At 39.5% G+C, this 21817-nt stretch overlaps 2 protein-coding genes across 2 annotated transcripts; both read right to left on the reverse strand.

Moving 5' to 3' along the window:
• Positions 1-93: 93 nt before the first annotated feature.
• On the reverse strand, positions 94-15454 carry LOC135616620 (pentatricopeptide repeat-containing protein At5g04810, chloroplastic-like). The gene is made up of 10 exons (XM_065115990.1): positions 14278-15454; positions 13130-13257; positions 11151-11291; positions 10645-10731; positions 9958-10111; positions 8985-9044; positions 8421-8849; positions 8046-8341; positions 7210-7339; positions 94-884 (listed from the first exon to the last, which is right to left on the reverse strand). Exons 1-10 carry the CDS (start codon positions 15115-15117, stop codon positions 474-476), a joined length of 2676 nt encoding a protein of 891 aa, XP_064972062.1. The 5' UTR covers positions 15118-15454; the 3' UTR covers positions 94-473.
• A 2288-nt stretch (positions 15455-17742) lies between these two features.
• LOC135616622 (small ribosomal subunit protein eS25) lies at positions 17743-21182 on the reverse strand. The gene is made up of 4 exons (XM_065115992.1): positions 20970-21182; positions 20814-20888; positions 20543-20677; positions 17743-18062 (listed from the first exon to the last, which is right to left on the reverse strand). Exons 1-4 carry the CDS (start codon positions 20970-20972, stop codon positions 17949-17951), a joined length of 327 nt encoding a protein of 108 aa, XP_064972064.1. The 5' UTR covers positions 20973-21182; the 3' UTR covers positions 17743-17948.
• Between the last annotated feature and the right edge of the window lie 635 nt (positions 21183-21817).

Raw genomic sequence — 21817 nt, forward strand, 5'->3', positions numbered from 1 at the left:
CTTACAGAGGACTCTTTAGTAACAACATCTACTGTGACTCAACAGAGACGCTATTTAGTAACACTAGGAAACACTTCCATCAGTTGCAAGAAATTGATAAATTGTTTTATAGACATTCTATTGTTTCAGAAGATATTCTATTGTCAGGCAATAAGAACAATAGGACTAAGATTATTATATCAGCATGGTTTTGTTGCTCTACAGACGACGTAATAAAAAGATCAAACACATACATGAAAGATATGATAACAGGAGATTTAAAGAGAGCTTACTTCTAGCTTAAGCTCCGTAAATGGCTCTTGTCGAAAGCTTGATTATGCTCCATAAATTTGTCCGGCCGCATGTTTATGCGGATCAAAAGCATCTGGGCTACTCCTACTCCAGGAGCTGCAAATGTTCCGCGACTGGACTATCAACATGGGCATTTTCACCGATGCCGACGCCTGAACAAGCATGGTGCAGAAGTTGCTCACTTAATCACAAGTCTCGGGGGTCTCATGTGAAGTCCAACTGGGAGGGAAAGTTCTCTGCAATGCTTCTGTAAGTTCACCTCCGGTTCTCTCGATCTTGCGCAAACACTTGGACCAGTGAATAGCAGTGTCTAGATCGACTGTGAGATCATTTTCTACCATTTCTTTACAAACACGCAAAATTCCCGAGAATAAGTAGTCTTCAGCAACAGTTGCCCTTGACAGCAGAGAAGTTACAAGGCAATGGTATGCTGCCCTGTCAGGCTTTACACCTGCCAATTTCATCTCTTCAAAGCATTCTATGGCTTTTTCAGGAAGTGAAGCCCGTGCCCAACCCCTGATCAGTGTGGTGTATGTTTTAATATTAGGCCTCACTCCAGCAGCCGCCATCTCTTCAATCACTTTTGATGCTCTCTGCACAGAAAAAATCTAACTGAAAGCAAAGCCAGATTTAAATATGCCATCTAGAGAGAAGCTCTGGTGCTGATGTAAAGAAATCGAGTCACTACCATGACACAGTGAAAGCAAAGATTGAGACAAATCAACACCATCACACATGTAAATAGGGTTAGCTTAGCAGACAGCTTTTGCCAGTTGGTATGGAGCCCATGTCATCTGACACATATGCCAACACATTAAAAGGCAAACGCCAAGTTGCTACAAAAATGAAAAACTTTTGCAGTGTAGAATGGTTACAAAAGTGGTTAAAAGTACAAAGTCCAAGAGATCATCCAATGACAGCATATAGAATGATCAAATACTCAATCCGTTGATAGGCATTACATATCTTGTCCTCAAAGAGTAAACTATAAGCATTTTAGGCTTCTAGCTAATGGCTTTCTCCGAGAAAAATAACACCACTAATGTCGGTCCCAAACCCGGATGAAAAAGGTGGAGGGTTACGTTAGGTCACTAACAGCTAACATAAAAATATATATGTTAGATTTCATGAACATGGATTTTAATCGATTTCAATATAGAGTTGGGTCGTCGCCCGAAAGTGACACGAGGAACCTTCACCACCTAGGTATCCCGAATTGGAAACAATGGATTAGTAGGTTGCTCGGAAGTGACCCAACTCGAAACTTAATTAAACATATAGCTTTTAAAATATCTCAACGACGGCAAAGGATCAGACACATCTTTGTTGTTGTTGTTGTTGCTCCTTTGAGAACAATGGAACGCTTATATAGTTCTTCCATGGAAGACTATTACCATGATATCTTCATTATCATGGAAAGGTTTCCAAAGCATTTGTCCAAGACCTTGTAGTTCACTTCTAGCAGAGAGACTACATATTTCTTATTTAAGTGTCAAATGAAATTTCCTTTTTTTTTTTCTAAATTTATGAATCACAACACCAATTTTCTTTTACAAAAATGTCAACCTAAACTAATTAGACAGTTGTCTTACACAAGATGAGCCATACATGACTCACCTAGAGCCTCAATGGCCTGCCTAATGATCAATAATTAAGCAAATTCCTAAGCAGGTGGGCAATAACAAAGCAATACGTTCCCCGACTAATCATAAACTTAACTGATTTTACCTAAGTCGTGAGACACCCTTGCGTGTTCGTCGACAAAGGGTCAGCCTCCTCGAAATCTCTTATAGTATCTTAAGAACTTATAAAACAGAAGACGGATTAGAGAAAGCGTTTAACTCGAGATCCATAAACAACTATTTTAGTAAATACTTGATATGTAATGCAAATTACAAACATAGACTTTGCAAGTTCTGAACAGTCACACGACAAAAGGTCCAAGGTGATCCGTCATGGCCAAAAGTCCCCACATAGTACTGCTACAGAACAAGACAGTAAATCAGCCTTAGATACTACTCCAAAGGCCCATCCAGCCACGTGCCACTCTGGTAGCTCCTTGGTGTTGTGTTAGCTAACACTATACTACTTTGCGAAGCTAGAAAACCCCTCAAAATGGTTACCTGGATGACTTGTTTCTGGGCAATTTTGCCTCTACACGACGACTGCACACAACTTGCATTTACAAACTTGAAACGATCACAAAAGCCAACTAAAATGGGGCTACCAAATCTACTGCAAGCCCTCTACATGTTGTGCAAAGCATGAACAAAATTGAAAGACACGGACATACACAAGTATTACATCGAACACTCTGCTTACAGCTATGTCCATGGCATTCTCCCCCACTTATTCCTTCGATGCTCTCGTTGAAGCCTTTGCGGATGTTGCATCTCCTCGCCTTTGCTAAATCTTCAATCTTTTGCTCCAATTGCAATGTGCCTCTTGGCTCCCAGCTACACTCTGTCGCTGTTGTGAAGTAGTCGAACTTTGATCCGTCATATTGCTTCAACTCACAAATGACTCTAACTATGGTGTGAGGTCGGTCGAGTTGTGCTGATCCTAGTTGGTTGTCGATCCTTTAAATGAAGGAAAAGACATTCCTTGTTATGTGCCAGTCTCTCAAATGTGTCATGCTGCTTAAACTTGCTGGATGTTTGTTGGAGCTTTAACGAGGATCATCTTGCAAACTTTAAAGTTTTTGGGATCTTTCCTCTGCAAAAGTTATCCATCGATTCCTCTTCTACTTAGTTATCGCATCCAAGTAAGTTCGCATCACTTCCGCTTTCGATTGACATTCTGTTGGGAAATGAAGCGGACAATCTACTCTTAATAGCACTGATTACCACTGGTAAGGATTTGATAACTGTTGTCTTTCACTAAGTTTCTTCGAAGGATCTTTGAACTTATGCAAAGCTCCTCTGTTGGATAAATAAGAGAACTGGGGTACTCGATTTTACCGATTCTTTTAAGAGTTGAGAACACAAAGGTTACTCGACTTCGCTCACCTTTGCTAGTTACTAGTCTTCGTCTACTCTTTGCTCACACTTCTAAAACACTCGAAGTGTTTGTACTGTTTGCATTGACTTAGTTACTACGATTTGCCTTCTCATTGCCATTGTACTTCTGAAATGCAATAAGTTTTATCCGAAAAGAGCAAAATTTTGCCCCGACTTGGAGCAAGTCTTCATTAGTTTTGGTCGCCTCTGGGATTGTACCGTCTTCTTAATAATCTTTACCGCCTACTTCTCTAAGTAGAAAAGGTATAGCACCACATACTATCTACTTCGTTCTTTAGTCGAGCACTCCTAAATCGACCCGAATTCCTCCACTTTCAGCTATTTTGATGAGAAGCCCGTTGACACCGATCTTACGAAGTTCTCTAGCCTCTGCCCTTCAGCCTTGTCTCAGTACTTGGAGTTTGCCTCTGCATTCTCCACCTCCTCGGTCCCTTTCATGACCAAGCGCTCTCCCTCAATGAGAGCAAGGAATCGATGACTCCATGGAAGTCCCGCTTCTTCGGTACCATGACATTGTCATGCTCCTTTCGACCTCTGTGTTCTCCGAGCAATTCCCTTCAATATCTCTGTGTTCTCCGACCACCTGCTTTAATACCTCTGTGTTCTCCGAGCAATTCCCTTCAATACCGCTGTGTTCTTCGACCACCTGCTTCAATACATCTGTGTTCTCCGAGCAATTCCCTTTGGTCAATGAAAAGACAGACTGCAACGCTTATGCATGGCCTCCGCCATCATGTTGTAGGGCTCACGCCAATTGTGTTCTCCTTTGCTTCCTTAGTAGTAACATTCGCTTACTTGGCTTTATCCTTTGACTTGTCGGGCTCCCTTAAGTGAATATGAGCTCTAGAGCAGTCCACTCTCTAACCGCTTCGATCATACCTCTGCATGATCGAGCCTCCCCATGGGGACTCATTGATACTAGCACTCAGAATTCTCCCTCGGTGGTACACAGCCCCCATATACTGATGACCAAGGCTTTCATCCAATGCAAAATTCGATGCACGCACGGAAGACCCACCTCTACGATACCATGGCATTCACTTCTTGAGTCCATAACCCTTCTTACCGTCATGTTGTTCACCGAAGTGGAGCTCTTAGTAACTCCCAATCATACCTCTGTATGATCTAGTACCTTGTAGGACCTCTCCCACGTGTGTCGCATTGCCTCAAGCTGTTCCACCACGATCCACTACCCTATGTCATATCCTGGTAACATCTCCAGTGCATTCTGATATTTGTGGGATGAACTCAAAGTGCGATCTCTCTATGAATAGCCTTTGCTAGCACATCGTAGGGCCTTCGCCACCTCCGATTGTGTTCGCTCTTTTGGTAATATAGCTTCATCCACCTGCTCTCGGGTCACACCTGGATGAAGCACGACTCTAGGATAGTCCGTCGCCTAGCAACCGGTGGACTTCGCTAAAAGTTGGTGCGCCATTGTCTGACTCTTGGGCCTCTGCCCCCCAGTACAATATCCGCAGTGCATCACTTCCTTTGCGACAACCCGAATGACAGCATTACGATACATTCTTCAAAAGTACCCGTCTTTGCGTCCTCTTGTCCCGTGCTAAGGCCTTTTGACCCCAACTTCACCTCTGCAAGTTGAGTTGTCTTAGTTCCTCTATCAAATATTTCGCCGAGATAAGGTGCATATGCCTCGAAGCACCCTTTAACTTTGACACCATGCAGGTTGAGTCCACTCCAGAATGAGAGACCCATGGAACGACATGATCTCGCTCTTGCCTTTGTAAGAGTTCATATCCTTGACCTCTAAGGAAATATTCGTGTCTCCACTCCATGTTCCGTCTTCTATGTCGACTCCCTTTATGCGGCTTGGGCACCTCACTAAGTTCCACATAAGTTACTCCGCTCCTCGATTTGCATTTAGTTGATGGTGGCCCACGTGCCCACCATTCCACGGGTTAGCCCTCTATTGAGTCTAATTTTCACATCGACTCTAAGTGTGCCTTCTTTTGGTGTTGCTTTGAGTTGACTTGATCTCATAATGCATCCACCAAAGCATTACTTCATGCAAGATCATGCGATGACTCCTCGTCGCTCGCTCGGTTCGTTGAGTTTTATGGAATTGTTGTCTTAAGGTACCCTCTCCTCAACATGTACGGTTCATTGCACATGATTCTCTCTTTGGAGAACCGGGACCTATCCCTCCTAGATATCTGTCCCATTAGAACAACTTCTCTCTTTACATCCTTCCCTCAACAAGACTACTTCGTCTTGCTCCATGACATCGAGTTTCGGTTATCTTGGGATGGTCATGGACAGTCCATTGTCCGCATACAAGCTCTTGCATGAGTATTGAATTCTTTAAGTTAGCAATTACCCTTACCTCTGTGAGCTTTGCACAACTCTTTTGGTTGCTAAGTAACCAATCCCACCTTATACGGTCTCATCCTTTACTAAGTTCCCTGCTTGCCTTGAGCACCATCAAGTTTGGTTACCAACATCGAGCCTTAGCTCGAACTCAGTCATCCCAACCTTTATGCACTACATGTTCTTCCCAGCTCACTTATCCTCGTGGTGCCTCTCACGCGAAGGGTTGGCTATTTCTCCAAATATTAATCTCGGATGCCCGCTCCTCTGAGCGAATCCTTTCCTATATCTCAACGCTCGTTTCCCCCAAACAATCACGTGTGCTGGCTGCCCTCAATGCAGCCCTGTTAGGTCCCCCACGTTTACATGCCAAGTGATTCTAAACGTACTAGTCCCACTCTGATACTATTTATCACGAACTTAGCTGGTCTTGCCTAAGTCGTGCAACACCCTTACATGTTTTTCCGCAAAGAATCAGTTTTCTTAAAATCTCTTATGGTCCCTTAAGGACCTACAAAAGAGAAAACGGGTTAGAGAAAACGTTTAACTCGAGATCCACAAGCAGTCATTTCAACAAACACTTGATAGGTGATGCAAATTACAAACATAAACTTCGCAAGTTCTAAATAGTCATGCGACAATGGTCCAAGGTGGTCTGTCGCGACCAAAAGTCCTCATAAGTGCCCATATGATATTACTGCGGAACAAGACAACGAACCAACCCTAAACATTGCCCCAAAGGCTCATTCAACCATGTGTCACCTGAGTAGCTCTTGAGTGTTGTGTTGGTTAACACTCTACACCACTTTGCGGAACTAAAAAAATCCCAAAATAGCTATCTGAATAGCCTGTTTCCGAGTTGTTTTGTCTCTATGCGACGACTGCATACAACCTACGTTTACAAGCCTGAAATGACCATAAAAGTCAATCAAAATGGGATTGTCAAACCTACTGTAAACCCTCTATATGTTATGCAAAGCATGAACAAAACTGAAAGATACGAGCATACACAAGTATTACATCGAACACCCTGTTTACAACTATATCCGTGATAAACTATTAAATCATATAGTGGAACACGTTCTCCAATAGCCCCTTAATGATACTCTCTACATAAATAACTCATCTATATTATCTCTCACTTCTCATGATTTTCTATTTCAACAAAGTGTTAAGAGACAGAAAAGTATTAAGATGCATTAATTGGAGAGCAAAGAATAGACATCCGTGGAAAACAACTAAAAAATAAAAGGGTATGGCTTTCCTTTCTCCACCCTTTTCTCATATCTTTTATTGATCAATTGGAAGCATCTTGGCTATCTGTTTACCTACTTAAGTCTCCTAAAAAATGGACTGGACTAATAGTTGCATGACATAACTTTTATTTTTCCATCGTACTCTCTAACTTCACTCTCATTCAGCTTGCAAATGAAGTCTTTTATCCTTCTACACCAACGAAATCAATAAGTTCTTCACGCAGCATGTGATATAACACTAAAATTTTATAACAATGGCAATGCTTGAAGGGAATATGTCCTAGTGTAATGAGTAAAGCACTTCTGGTTACCGGCATATGACCAGCCTTGCAGCATGCATTTATTAAGGAAGTGTATGTATGAATGTCAGGAGGAACTCCGTCTTGTTTCATCTGTTGCAACAGATCATCAGCCTCCCAAACATCCCCTCTTCGGGCCCATCTGCATAATGTGATAACTGGTTAGTCACTTTAATAAAAAGAATAACTGAAATAAGGACTACGGACCAAGAGATATACAATCTTCAGCAGAAAAAATAAATATATCTGAAATATAATGGCTGCTACAGTAAAATTCTAACAGATTTATCCTTCAGATATTATATAATTCATTGTTTGGTTCATGTCTGCTAGTTTGTGAATATCTGTCTTTCCTAGATGATCTATTGAGTAGATTGGGTGATATCAATTCTATTTGTGCATTGACACTCACGATACGCTATAGCAGATGCCAACCACACACCACGCTGTCCAAAACACTTCACATTTTAAAAAGCAAACAGAGAACCCCATTCGAAATCTACTGACTAGATTTGGTGATATCAATTCTATGTGTGCATTGACACTCACGATATGCTATAGCAGATGCCAACCACACACCACCCTGTCCAAAACACTTTCACATTTTAAAAAGCAAACAGAGAACCCCATTTGAAGTAGTATTCATAAGAAGTTTTTTTTTTTTTAATTCCACACTACATATGCCACCATCTCCAAATGAAAGAATGTGTATTATAAGTTATGAATTGTCTTCATGTACAATCAATTGCCATGTTAAAAAGAAAAAGATGTGAATACAGCAATGAAAATTAAGACATTTCAAAAAACAGTGTAGAGCAAGAAATTAGTATTTGGGTTGACAATATTACCCATCAATTAATATATTGTAGACAAATGTGTTCCTCGCTATCTTTTGAGCACTCATTTCTCTTGTGACTGCAAGAGCACTCTGCATTCTTCCGGATTTGCAGCATGCCTTGAGAAGTGCTTCATAAATGAAAACATCTAGCTCTAAACCTGCTTCTTTGATTTTGGTAAAATACTCGAAAGCTTTACCAATATCACCATCGGTAGCATAACCTTGCATGATTGTCGTGTAGGTATGCTTACTTGGCTTTATGCCAGCTAAAGACATCTTATCGATAACTTCAACAGCTTTCTCCATCTACAACAAAATATAGAGAAGCATCCATATGTAAATGATCAATGTGAAAAACGCATAAACTACTAACCATGTCAACTACCTTATGCTTCTGAACAAGGCCATGAATAAGAACATTGTAAACTTCTACAGTTGGCACACAACCACTTCGCCTCATTAACTCAAAAATTTCCAAAGCTCTTTTCATTTCACCAGCTGCTGCAAAGGCATCTATGATAGGCAAAAATGTGCGAGTGGAAGGCCGATGCTTTCCTTTCTGCATTTCATGAACAATCTGAATGGCTCGGTCAGTATTACCCATCTTACTGAATGCACATACAATGTTATTATAGAGAACGACATCAGGTTTCAGCCCCAATTTTAGCATTTCCTCAAAAATGCCGAAAGCATTAGCAAAGTCATTCAATCGGATGAAGCCATTGATCAACATTGAGTAGGTCTTGTGGTTATGCTTTATTCCACTTAGCTCCATTGTTCTGCTAACTTCAAGGGCCTTGGAAACTTTTCCAATCTGAAATTGAGCCCTTAATTAGCGGTTGTTTAAAGCAGATAGTCACAGGGAACGATGATACAACTCTTAACATTTTCAATGTCAGGAAAAAATACATTTCAAAATATGAACTAAATGATAGCAAACTTTCTTTACCTTAATGTACAGGTTAACAAGGCATCCATAACTGATGACCGAAGGTGCAAATCCACATTCCTGCAGAACACACAAACAGAAGCAAAGTTCAACTAATAAGACAGTTCAGACTACAAAATATCAGCACTAAATTTTAATTACTCTACTCCCCATTAGTTTGATTATAACTGTTTCATGCTTCTCTGACCAGTTTACATTTCAACTTAATCAAGCTACAGATACTGATATAAGATATGCATCAATGATGTATATCTAATTCAAATTCCATATAAATATCTGAAAGATTAGGTATCATAAGCGTAAAATGCTATACACTTTGGAACCACATAAGAGCCACGAAATGCTGTGGACGAACCATGTTCTAAGTTACAAGACATACCCAATTATATCAGGATGCTGATAAGCCTTTACTGTTACAAAAATACTACTTGTGAAATGTTGTCTAATAGTTTTCCAAATGATTATAATACTTTTTTCAACATTATAGTACATATTTGACAACTTCCTTTGGAGATATCTAAAACAGGAGAGAATAGCCCACAATAGAGATGTATCATTTAACAGAAGAGATCTGTTACTACTGCTGGATATGCAATCACAATTATATACTACCATATATTTTGCATTCTTTTTCTAAAGTAAATATTTTTTGGCAACTTTTATTTCATTTGTGATAGGTAGCATTCAGAGAGGCTATAAATATATGCATGATAATCAGGTTTTTTTCATCATAACTCTCTGGCAGCTAGCTCTACTCTCCTAAAGGAACTCAGATAACAAAACAGAGATAAGGGAGAAAAAAGGAAGCAATTCTTTCAAGAAATACATGAAGATACAAGATATGAAGACAAGTACAGTTTACCATAAAATAACAAGGAGAATAAATGCCAAATGCAAAATATCTCCATGAGCAAGTAGAAGACACCAAAATGATCAGAATTATAAGATAAACTAAATGACAATCTTAGTCTACCTTAAGCCTTTCAAATACAATCAAACATTTTTTCTCATCCCGAATAGTGGTATAACCATCCATCATAGTGTGGTATATGTTAATAGGTGCATCAATTCCTTGTTCTTCCATTTCTCGAACCAAAACTTCAGCTCGAGCCATATTGCCATTTTGACTGCATGAGGAAATATTCAGCAAAAAACAAGAGTTCTGAAAATTAGTAACCAAACCATATATGTTGATTTAATCTAAAATTTGCCTAAAATATAAGAATGTAAGAAAAGATGCCTCTGTGTGCATTAGAAATTGATGGGTGTTTGCTATTGAAAATATAACTTAATAATATTTCTACTACTTCTGTGACTAAGGGTCCTTGCTATAATACTACCCAACTTCCAAAGATGCATGCCAAAAAATCAAGCAGGTAAATTACAGGATTCACCACAACAAATTTCTGGTTAGTGTTAGTGAAGGTTTATTACATGACTTTATAAAGCGGATATTCCAACATGCATTACAAAGATTCAGTTAATTACCACTCTAATTTTGAGGAATCATGAATGTTGGACAGCAGCATGTGCCCAAATGAAAAATGCATATCTGGCAACATGTAGTAAAACATAACTGGAGTACTATCTTACAAATGTCAGTGCATAATATCAAATAGCACAACAAAATGGTCATTAGTGTTACTATGAAAATACTAACCAATGAGCATAAATAATGTTGCTGTATATGATGGCATTCAGGGACGCAAGTTTCTGCTTTGCCTCTATAAAGAAGTTATCTGCAGATCTTCCAAAGTAAGAAATAGCATTAGCGAGTATCAAAGCTAATATATATCTCATCACTAACTCTTGATTAAGATAGAAAAGTATTTGATATCAGAAAAATAAAATAAAACAATATTTGAATTTTTATATAAAAAACACAATCTGCCTTATCGGATCATGCATCTCTCAGCTGACTAAACCAGGTTCATGATATTTTTTACCAAACTCTACTTATTGTGACTATAAGAATTTTCAACATAAAAGGCATGATCAACATGTATCTATGTAAAGTTTTCCATTTGACAAAATAACATTTATTATGTCTTAACACCAGATCAGTTAATGTGAATAGGGATCAAGATATTCATTGGCATTATAGGCTACACAAATTAAATGAAACAGGATCACAACAAACTATGAAGAACAAATGCTGATACTCACTCAGCAGCGTTGACTTTGGCAAAACCAGCTATAAGGATACTGTATGTTGCCACAGTCAACTCAATGCCCTCAGTCTTCATTTCACCCACGCAAGATAATGCCCCTTGCATATCTCTGGCAACTGCATAAGCGTGAACAAGGCTGCATGAAATGAATTATCTTCAATGAAGGAAAATGGATAACAAAATCAGTTAATCTAAGGTCCCTTTGGATTAAGAAGGAAAAGATTCAGCATGAAAATCCAAAGCCATGAGAAAATATTAGCAAAATATTTGATATTAAAAATTTTGCTTGGGTTGGTTTGGTCTGATATGGGTTATACCCTCTGGTAAGCTCAGCAGTAAGCATACTAGGTTTACTAAGTTGTAAACAGCCTAGTACCTGTATCAGGACAGTACATCATCCTATACGTTGTATGTCAATCCATAATGGAACTATATTGGACAAATCCATAGGGCAGTCACCTGCGGTTTTTGTATATGGTGCTATCATAGATGAAAAAAGAGATATCTACAAGAATGTGAGAAATTCTTACAAGTCATATCTTGATTCTGTTGATCACTACTTGTGGAGGCCACAAGCAGGGTTTATCAAAGGATGATGATAAAGTCTATCTACACAATGTTTTTAACTGTAAAATCTTAAATTTGCAATTAGTTTGTGAATTACAATATCTTATATAATAGCACACTGGTGATCAACCTATTAAGCATGGGACACATTTTCATCAATGGCTATAAATTCTTAGTTTGATATGTAATTCAACAGCGTGTGAGAGTAATAGGAGTGCACATGAAGGGGCAAATTTGTTTGTTAAGTTTAGAAGTTTTAAATTTTATCTTGTGTAAGGTTATTGTTTACAAGTTGATGTTTACATGATGACTTGCAGACTCATACAAACAAAAAAAAAAAAGAATAAGCTTGAGCTTAAAAGGTGAGTAATTTTGTTTATGTGCAATTCAAGGCAAGGCTAAATTAAACAAAATATGCAGTAAAGAGACCCTTTAGTCACATGGGGCCTAGTTGTAGAAGCTTCAAGCATCAATAAGGAAAAAGCAACACAGAAGAAGCCAGAGAATTGATCACGGTGCCACTGCTTCAGCTTCATGCCTTCAATTTTGATGGAATTGAGGGCTAGGATCATTGTCTTATTTTATAGGTGTAAAAAGCAATTTTCTTGGAAGATACTGAAAGTCAAGGTTTTCTTACTCAAGGGGGCAGAAGAGGATGTGCTATGGATAGACAGAAACAAAATTACAGCAGAATTAAAAGGTAATGAAGTGGTATCTACAAACTTGAACAGAACAGGACAGAGGGCTTTTTCTATGAATTACTATCTCTTAGTGAATTGTTGAAACTATTTCAGAATGAAGAAACTTCCTTCTAAACTAATATAATATCATGATAAACATTATAAATATCATACTGTTTGATAATAAGCATTACAGGAACAAGGAATTAAAGCAACTAAAGACTAAAATAAAAGGCACGAACATCAAAATTAGAATTTAAAAATAAACCAAAAAATATGCTTAAAAAGTTCCACTTCAGGCTTCATTAAGTTTATCATCGAACACAAAATTTTACCTATTTCAATAAAAAAGATTCGTTGACTTGAATTTAAGCAGTTTGTGAAAAGATTCAGATTTTAAAATCATTTTCTCCCTCTTATGTTATGTTTTAACACGAGAAAATTCTATGGCATCCATTGTTTAACAGTGAACCTGCAAATATTTGATCAGTTCTAGCTGTTCTGATGTCATATGTGCCTTTTTAAGTTCTGTAATATATTTTTGCAAAAAACATACAAATGCACCTTAAATACATGCATACGATGAGACCATTTAATCAAAATTTCTTCGTTTTCTCTGGTCTAAGTTAAACTACAACACAAATAACAAACTCTATCCATCTCTGTTTACAAACAAAGTGCATTTGTTGCAATAGCCAAGTCTAATAAATAATAACAATGTTCATACCTTGTAAAGATGCGTTCATCTGGTTCAATTCCTCTGGCTCTCATGCTCTCAAAAGTTGCTCGTGCATGATGCTTATCACCCCTTCTTGCATAATACTTCACCATCAAACGGTAATCTCCTAAAGAGGGCTGAATCATAAAGTACATCCTCAACAAACTTATATGAAGTCAAATATAGATTAGTTATGTTGGAAAATATACTGTCAAGTTTCCAGCACATTTAATCAGGTGACAAACAGTAAGCCCCACTTAAAACAGAGCACTGATCTTTATTTCATACTTTTATTTCAGTGTTGGTTATTAGTTTAGTGTTCAATACCTAAGTACATACAGTCATAAATTCTAGAGTACCCCTGCTCCTTATTTTTATTTGCTTTGGTTTCAATAACAATTTAAGTTGAGCACTGGATCATCAATCTATAGGATCACAAATTTCTACCTAGTAATGGGGATATCTCCAAATCTGACATATTCCAATCTAAGATTCTGAATCAACAACAAAGTATTTTTTATTATTTTTACCTTTTTTGAGTCATTAATTGCTGTCTAGATATTTAAAACATGAGAAACTATCTATTGTCATAACGTACTGCAAGCTCCAAATTTGTTTTTTAGCGTGGTTCAAAACCAAAATTGAATCAGATCACTGACTTATGGATTTATATTTGTTTACCACAGCAAGTATTCTTTTAAAATTTCTGTTGAACATAACCAGATCTGACAATAAATTAGGTAAAAATATTTCCTCAGCAAATATTTGAATGCGCCCCAAATTTTGAAGGCCATGTTTCCAGGAAGCACCTTTTTATTCTCCAACCATTCTTCAAAAATATAGTGTTAAATCTCTCTTTGATAAACTTTCCTACATCACTTTTTTCTCCAATAGTATTGTGTTCACTAATGTAGTTTTAAGAAAAATATCATGATATGAAGATTACTACATGCCAAGTTTTCTGAAAAATCTATGAAAAATTCATGCAAAGATGCAAACTTTGTGCTGACATGTCATTATGCAAGTAATTTGTTCCCTCAAAAAAAGAACTACACTTTTTCACTCAAGTGTTTTTTTCTTACTTCTGCGGTTTCACTGAAATAATTATACAAACGATAGAACATCCAAATGAGAGTACTAGAGCAACAGTAGATTACCTTTGGTATTTTATCGAATGCCAACACCACTGCCTGCCAATCCTCTGGCTTAGTGTCCAAAACCTTCATAAACCTAACGCTAGCATTCCCCCTCTCCTCATGCCACTTTGACCTGTACTCCCTTCCGTTGGTCCCTGCCACCCACCTCGCCTTCTCCTCCTTCCTTGCCCTCACTTGACCGCCATCATCCAACCTTACCGTCAAGACTCTTCCATGGAACTCCACTCCGTCGAACTCCACCGCCCTGGCCGCCGAGTCCTCCGCGGTGGGGCCGCCATATAACAGGAAGCAATACCCAACATTGCGCTCGGGGTCATCGTGGTCCCTAATCAGCTCGACTTTCTTCAATGGTCCGAATTGCCGGAAGAACTCAGCGATCTCATTCTTCCTGATCCACTTTGGAATATTTCCAACAAAGATCTTACCTTTCACTCGGAATTCAGAGGCCTCGGCCGTGGAACCAGGATCAGAAGCAACTGAGGGAGGATCTTCGACATTGGATTCGGGTGCATAGGCTTCCACCGGAGAGGGAGGCAGTGGAGGTGGAGGCGGTGGGGGGGAAAGCTTACTGGAGAGCCAGAGTTTGGGGGATAGGGGGTTGACAGCGGAGGGTTTAGAGGGGTTAAGGGGGGCAGGGGGAGGGACTGCGGGGATCGAGGGGGTCGGTGCGGTGGGGGGTGGTTGACGCGAGGGGTCGAGGGGGCGGCGGACGGCGGGGGAGGGCAGCCGGGTGGCGGCGGATTCCGGCGGGAGCTTATGGGATGCGCGAGGGACGAGGAGGCAGGGCTTCGCGGCGAGATTCGTACGAGAGAAGGAAGCAGGAAGGAAGAGCAAATCCATCAGCTGTTTGATCGGTGCACCGGGGTCTGTTCATGGCAAGACGAAAGGCTCGAAGGGCGTGGAGCGAGGCTTGGGGGATAACGAAGCTGATGACGGGGGGGGGCGGGGATCATGTGGCCCGCGGGTTTATAACGCCATCGTTTTGTTTCCTCTATATGGAGATTATAACATCTCGTTTGAGGAAGGTTTATAACGGAGCTGATATATTCGGCCCTCGGATACTTTTCTGGGTTTTGAGGTGCAAATTAAAGACCCTTTGGCATGATCGAAAACCCCCCAAACCCCCTAAACGTCGCCGGTGACGGCGGAGAATTCCGCGAGCAGCACCGCACCCTATCCACCACAGCGCAGAGGATCGCCATGGAAGCTGCATCCTTCTCTCCCTCCTGCGATCGCCCTCCGGTGAGTTTGGGTTCCTTGAATTGAAGATTCGCCCAAGGAGGGAGGCTTCGAAGCCGATGCTCCAAGACAGCTGCATCCCTGATACAGGAAACATCTTTTTTTATCCCAATCAGTTTCTCCCACGTAAATGGGTTCGGTTCCGTGGGTTGTCGACGGAACACGATGCCAACCCGATAATGTATCATGAGGAACATAATCTAAAATAAAACAATTAAAGTACTTTACATGTTTCCGTAAGGGTAATTTCGTAATAATGGCACTATAAACGGAATGGTCGGACCGTTTCGCCCTGTGGAGACGAGTCCGCGAGGGAGCGGTGGGATTTCTGTGAAAACCCTAACTGGGAAGAGAGCTCAGTCTGCCATGTTCTAAGCTCCACAAGGAGAAGCAGCTCTTCGAACAACCCCCGCTCCGCTTTGTTACCCGGTCAACGAGAAGCCGATTGTTTCGGTCTTCCGTTTTCTAAGCCGTGGCCGACGGTCTCTCTCCTCTTCTCCTCCTCCCTCGCCTTAAATTATAGTACTAGTGGCAGAAAGGAGAGGATAGCGACCTCACAGGTAACGCGTACCTGGAGAGAGAGAGAGAGAGAGAGAGAAGCTGTTCGAAGCAATGGCGGGAGACGATCCGACCTTCCCTGCAGCGAACGCCGACGAAGAGTTGAACCTCCGCAAGCCTGACGAGTTCCCGGTGGATTCCGTCTCATCCGACCTTGCCACCACCAAAGAGCTCAAGGTAATATATAGACATGTAGAATCGAATGAGGAGTTCAGATAAAAATCATATGGAATGAGAAAACGTAAAGGCGAGAGAATGCGATGATTGATGTGACTATAGTATGTGTATTTTTATACGCATCTGTATGTAAATTATGTTGCAAGGCGGAGGGCGAGACGAGGACGAGAAGTGGCGGAGCGGACAAGGCGGAGAAGAGCGACCTCGGTGGCAGCCTGATGTCCGTTCTGGTGATCTCCGGCGTGGTCGCCGCGGCTGTTGGTGTGGCATTTGTCGTGACCAAAAAGCTAAAAGAAGCATAGGGGCATCAGGAAGAAATTTACCGATGGGATCTAATCGTTGCTTTGATCACGTTGAACTCTTACACATCTTTAAGATATACGCTGCTGTTTTATTTTTTCTAGTATTTTTACTGGAAGACAAATTATGTCCGAAGATCTTCCCTTTTTAACATTCCTGTTTAAATAATAGAGTTTATAAGTTGATGTTATAAAATGCATAGCTTGTTAGTCAAGGTTCGTCGTACCGTATCGTATTGATGTTTCAATCCGATGTACCGAATTGTACATCAAGACATATCGAGCGATACACCTTGATGTATCGAATAATTTTTTTTTTTTTTTTTCATACTATAATAGTGCTACAGTATAACACTATAGCACTATAACGATATCGTACCGATAACCTGTCAGACTAGTACATACCGTCCGATACGGACGATACACTTCGATATGACAAACCTTGTTATATACTATCCCATATATTAAAATTACAATAGTTAATAATATTTAATCTCGATATATGTATATGTATGAATAATACAAAAATAATAGCAAAAAAATAATTTTAACGATAATGAAAGATTATAAGTGACTGTTATGATGATGATTGATAAAAATAACACAATGATCAAACTTATCGTGTCGATCCAAATATTGATGATGAAAAATAAAAAAAGATAAAGCAAAAGAGCAAAAAACATCTACATAAATGAGACATCATCGCTCCGCCTCATCTTCCTCCTCCCTCCTCGCGAATGTCTCATCTACCTTAGAAAGGAAAGAAGAAGCAAAATGACAAAACTCATCTACCTTAGAAAGGAAAGAAGAAGCAAAATGACAAAACATTTACACAAATATCTCATCGCTCTTCCTCCTCTTTCTTCACATCATCAACGTTTTGATCGATAACGACAACACCATCCACCATGCCATTCTTATTAACCATTATCACAACAACTATTCTCGACACCATCGTATATCACCATTATTAAAATTATTTTTTGCTTATCAATTTTGTATCATTCATGCAAATGCTATAGCTTACTCACAATCACTTCTACTTGTTTTTGGCATACACATTTACAGACTAGGCAGACAATCTCTCTCGCTCTTTGTTCTCTTAAAAATGTATTGACCAACCCAATCAAGGTATTCCTTTGGGAGGCCATAATATAGTAACTCTCAGCAACTCCAGCTGCAGCACAGAAAGTAAATCTTAACCATCCAAATTTAATGACATAAGAGAGTTCAATGTGACACAAAATCTCAACATCCAAAATTAAGAAAAGGATTGATGTGCTTTAACAAAATAACTTGATTTTTTGGAGTTGAGAATGAAAGCAATGGTAAACTAAACAGCCCAAGCAGAAGAAACTAATCAATCATATTTGGGAGTTTGGTCTAAATGAAAACCATCTAGGTGTTGGTGGCTCTGGTGTAGATCTGCTGGCTAGCATGTGCAGACACCATCCTGATGGCACCCCTTGCCATCAGATCTTTGATTGCTCTTCGTGCAAGTGACCCATTGATCTGAATACAAGACATTTACATCATTTACAATGCTGGCATAATGCTTGATATACAAGAGAATCAGATACATCAAAAAACAGAACCGACCAAAAACAATTGTTTAGCATGCAATGAGAGATATTGATGTGCTATAATGGCTCTGGAAATCTACGGACAAATTCTACCGACACCTCACCTTACAACCACAGTATATAAGCAATGGATAGGAGAGGAAAAAAACTAAATTATTTGTGCTACCACGTGTCTAATGCAAGGTTATTTGTCACATACATAACAATTTCTTCTTGACATATGAATTGAAAAGTAAGGTACAATAGAGTTTTTCAAATTCATACATATCATTTGCTGTTAGCCATATCAGAATATCTTAACGTGAACAATCTAAGAGACCTTGCAAGTACATGGGTAGCTATCCAAATATTTACCCTTCTTTAGAGCTAACGGCAAACCAAAAGAGAAATGTTATCATGGGTAGCTGCTATCCAGGCACATAGGTGCTTAAGCTACCTCCACAGCTTAAATGCCAGGTGCCTAGCATGCGCCTGGATGAGCCCAAGCACAAAACTTGCTTTTGCTGTTAGCCTGTGTCCCTTATTTGTCAGCCACCAAAGACACTACAGCTCATTCTTTCCTAAGTAACCACCTTGATGCTACAAGTCATACGCTCAAAAAGGGATTAAAAAAAGCAAGGTTACTTAACATTGATGCATGTGACATGTTGCACAAAAAAAGTGTTCCACATACTTGCATATGTGAACGATCAAAATATAAATATATCGCTTTGTTAATCCATACTTATTGTGCATGTTCCTTCCGTGATGCATGACATTATATCCTAACCTTTAGGATTTGGTACTTGGACTTTTAGATTAGCCTCTTCTTTTATTTATCAGCAACTTAAGGAGGGATTTCCAACACGGAAGGAACTTTGATGTATGACATTATATCCTAACCTTTAGGATTTGGTACTTGGACTTTTCGATTAGCCTCTTCTTTTATTTCCAACAACTTAAGTAGACGGCCTAGGCCTTTTATGGCAATATTCTAGATTCCTATCTATGATCCTAGGCCTTCAAAGTAGGCCATCTAATGGGTTGCTGCCCAAACACTTTGACAATTTTGCAAACAAGTCAGAGGAATATGATGTTATCATACAGAACACATCAACAAAAAATTAAAAATATAACAATGATTAACAGATCCAAACCATTCATGAGTTTGATTTCTACTGACTACCTTATTGCATACAGGTTGAAAACATGTATGCTTGAAAGTAGAGTTAGGCTTGAGTTTAGTTTGGATCATGTCTCATTTTTCTATTTTCTGGATATTTTTAGATTTCGTTAGTAGAGCACAAGGAGGTTAAAAATAGTTAAAAGTTTAATCATGTTGATTATGAGTTGTTAGGTCTACATAATATTTATCGCATGGATTTAGTTGTGTTCTAAGTCTAATTTGTATTCTAGTTCAGTGGGATTATGCTACCGGGTAGTTCAGTTCGGACGAGTTGGATATGAATCAATATATATTAATAGGTCCACAATTAAACCTAGAAAAAAAAAAACAAGGAAAAAGATTAGCTAAAAGATTAGCTACACATCACACCCTTCTACTAGTCAGGAGAGCAGATGTTAGACATATCCTACATTTAACAAATAGAGAACTGTTCTCTTGGGCTGCTGTTGAATGGCAGGGACAAGTTAACTACTGATCTCATACTGCTGTAACTGCTGACAAACCACATGGTTGTGACCAACAGCATAACATATTCATTGCACAAGAATGACTAATTTCTCCAGAAAAGCATAAAATGATTCTCTACCTAAAGTTGACTCAGAATCAACAAGTGGTTTGGTCAAAAGAACAACAAAACCCATGATATAGAACAAGCATCACAAATTGCTTTACAAATACTTGTTGGGTTATCCTATCAAAAGAATGTCTAATTGATTTCCTTGAGATCAGTTAACAAAAGTGATGAAACAAAATACTCAACAAACCACTTCACTTAGGTCCACACTCCATTCCATGATTATTATTATTGAAGGTGCATACTGCTCTCTTAGCTCAAGGATGCATCCCTAACCATTCAACAGTTCCATGTAAAACTATCCTAAGGATCCACCAACACAATGGCTCTTCGTATTCATACCGATCTTGATACAAGCACAGAAAGCAATCAACAATGAAATATGTTTGATTAATCAGTCATCAACCTCATCATAGAACAAGAATTCATCCCTGCAGCTGTCCATATAAATAAACTACCCCAAACTACACAAGTAACCGGTACAAGATGATCCCAACCAAACCACTAGAAGCCAGAGGACATCTGCTTTTGCAGAGTTACTATACCCTAAGCAATATGCATATTTCACCTAATTCATCAGAAATATCAATATATGACAATTCACACAAATTATAGCCACAAGAAACTAAAACAATGAAGCAGAAAAGCTTGAAGAAAATGGTATCCATACCCTCAATCTCTCGGACAGCACCGAGGGAGTAATCTGCTTATATTTGGGGACCTCGGAGAGCATCTTATCATAGTTCGCCTGGTCAAAGAGAATGGCATTATTCACCTTCTCCTTCTGCTTTCCCTTGCTCCATTTCTGCATCCAAAACCCTAATCATATTAATTTCACGCTCAAAAAATCAGCAAAGAACTCTTATTTTCAGGAAAGAAACCCATCAAAAAAGGTGGACATCGAACTGAACCCTAATATAATCCTAATCTCCTAAGGTCACCTTCTTCTTCTGCTTTCCACCGCCGGATTTCGCGGGCTTCGAAGATGGTGGCGGAGCCTTGTCCTTCTTCGGCGCCTGCAGAAGAGAGAAACAGATCGAGCTGAGAGAGATCAAAGAGAAAGAAGACCACCGATCGAAGAATAGAGATCGGATTACCATATCGCTGCAGACGTCTAGGTATTCTTTCGATCGAATAAGGGAGAACAACGCCGCCGCCGCCGCCGCTGCCGAGCCGTGGAGTCGCGTATAAACCCCTTCGAGGGGAATAAATAAGGGCTTGGAAGACGGAGTAGGGCTAGGCTGGGGTTCCGCTATCGTGCGCCGGGACGTCGAATAAGAGATCCGGACCGTTGATTGAATGGACACCTCTCGGCTCGATGGGAAGATCGCAGCGGTTCGTTCCTTCAAGATCCTACGGCCACGAGAAAAGGTAAGGGGGTGGCACCTCAGGCATTTCGAGCCGTAAACGTGGGCTTTTTCGGTACATTGGGCAAAAATAATCAATTAATGAAAGGAGATTATTATTTGTAACCTTTTTATTACTATATCAAAACCTTATTTTAAAATATTTTATTATTTCTAAAGTAAGTGAATATAAATATCCTCTTTTCTTCCTCATTCTCCTCTCAACCTTCTCCTCTTCTTCTTCTTCCTCTTACTATTTTTTCTCCTCATTCTTTTTCTTACTGCTAATTCAACTGAGGAACTTAGGAATTCAAATTACCCCAAACCAGTGTAATCAGACTTAATTTCCCTTGTTAGCATGGTAGTAAGTCTCACAAATTAACTCCTTGAATACTTCCAAAGGAATTAACACAAACCGGGGTGATCTTTCCATGTGCTAATTATTAAGCCTGCCAACCCTCTCTGAGACTAACTTCCCCATGTTTGCACAGCCAAATATATTAGCACATCAGCAACTTGTTCATCACCATGTCATTTAGAGATATGCCAACTGTACCTTACAATACATGAAACTGGGAGCAGAGCAATGTCCCCCACAA

Source organism: Musa acuminata, chromosome BXJ2-7 (assembly GCF_036884655.1).
Source record: "Musa acuminata AAA Group cultivar baxijiao chromosome BXJ2-7, Cavendish_Baxijiao_AAA, whole genome shotgun sequence".
Classification (NCBI taxonomy): domain Eukaryota; kingdom Viridiplantae; phylum Streptophyta; class Magnoliopsida; order Zingiberales; family Musaceae; genus Musa; species Musa acuminata.

What these genes read in the sequence shown, in the direction of transcription:
- LOC135616620 (XM_065115990.1), bottom strand. Translation starts at nt 15,117, where the DNA reads ATGGATTTGCTCTTCCTTCCTGCTTCCTTCTCTCGTACGAATCTCGCC. An exon ending in GCCAAAGTCAACGCTGCTGA is followed by an intron (nt 10,732 to 11,150) that starts GTGAGTATCAGC and finishes TTACTTTGGAAG; the next exon opens with ATCTGCAGATAACTTCTTTA. An exon ending in GCAAGGCTGGTCATATGCCG is followed by an intron (nt 885 to 7,209) that starts GTAACCAGAAGT and finishes TTTTCTGTGCAG; the next exon opens with AGAGCATCAAAAGTGATTGA.
- LOC135616622 (XM_065115992.1), bottom strand. An exon ending in GTGGAAAGCAGAAGAAGAAG is followed by an intron (nt 20,678 to 20,813) that starts GTGACCTTAGGA and finishes TTTTGGATGCAG; the next exon opens with AAATGGAGCAAGGGAAAGCA. An exon ending in TGCTGTCCGAGAGATTGAGG is followed by an intron (nt 18,063 to 20,542) that starts GTATGGATACCA and finishes TCTTGTATTCAG; the next exon opens with ATCAATGGGTCACTTGCACG.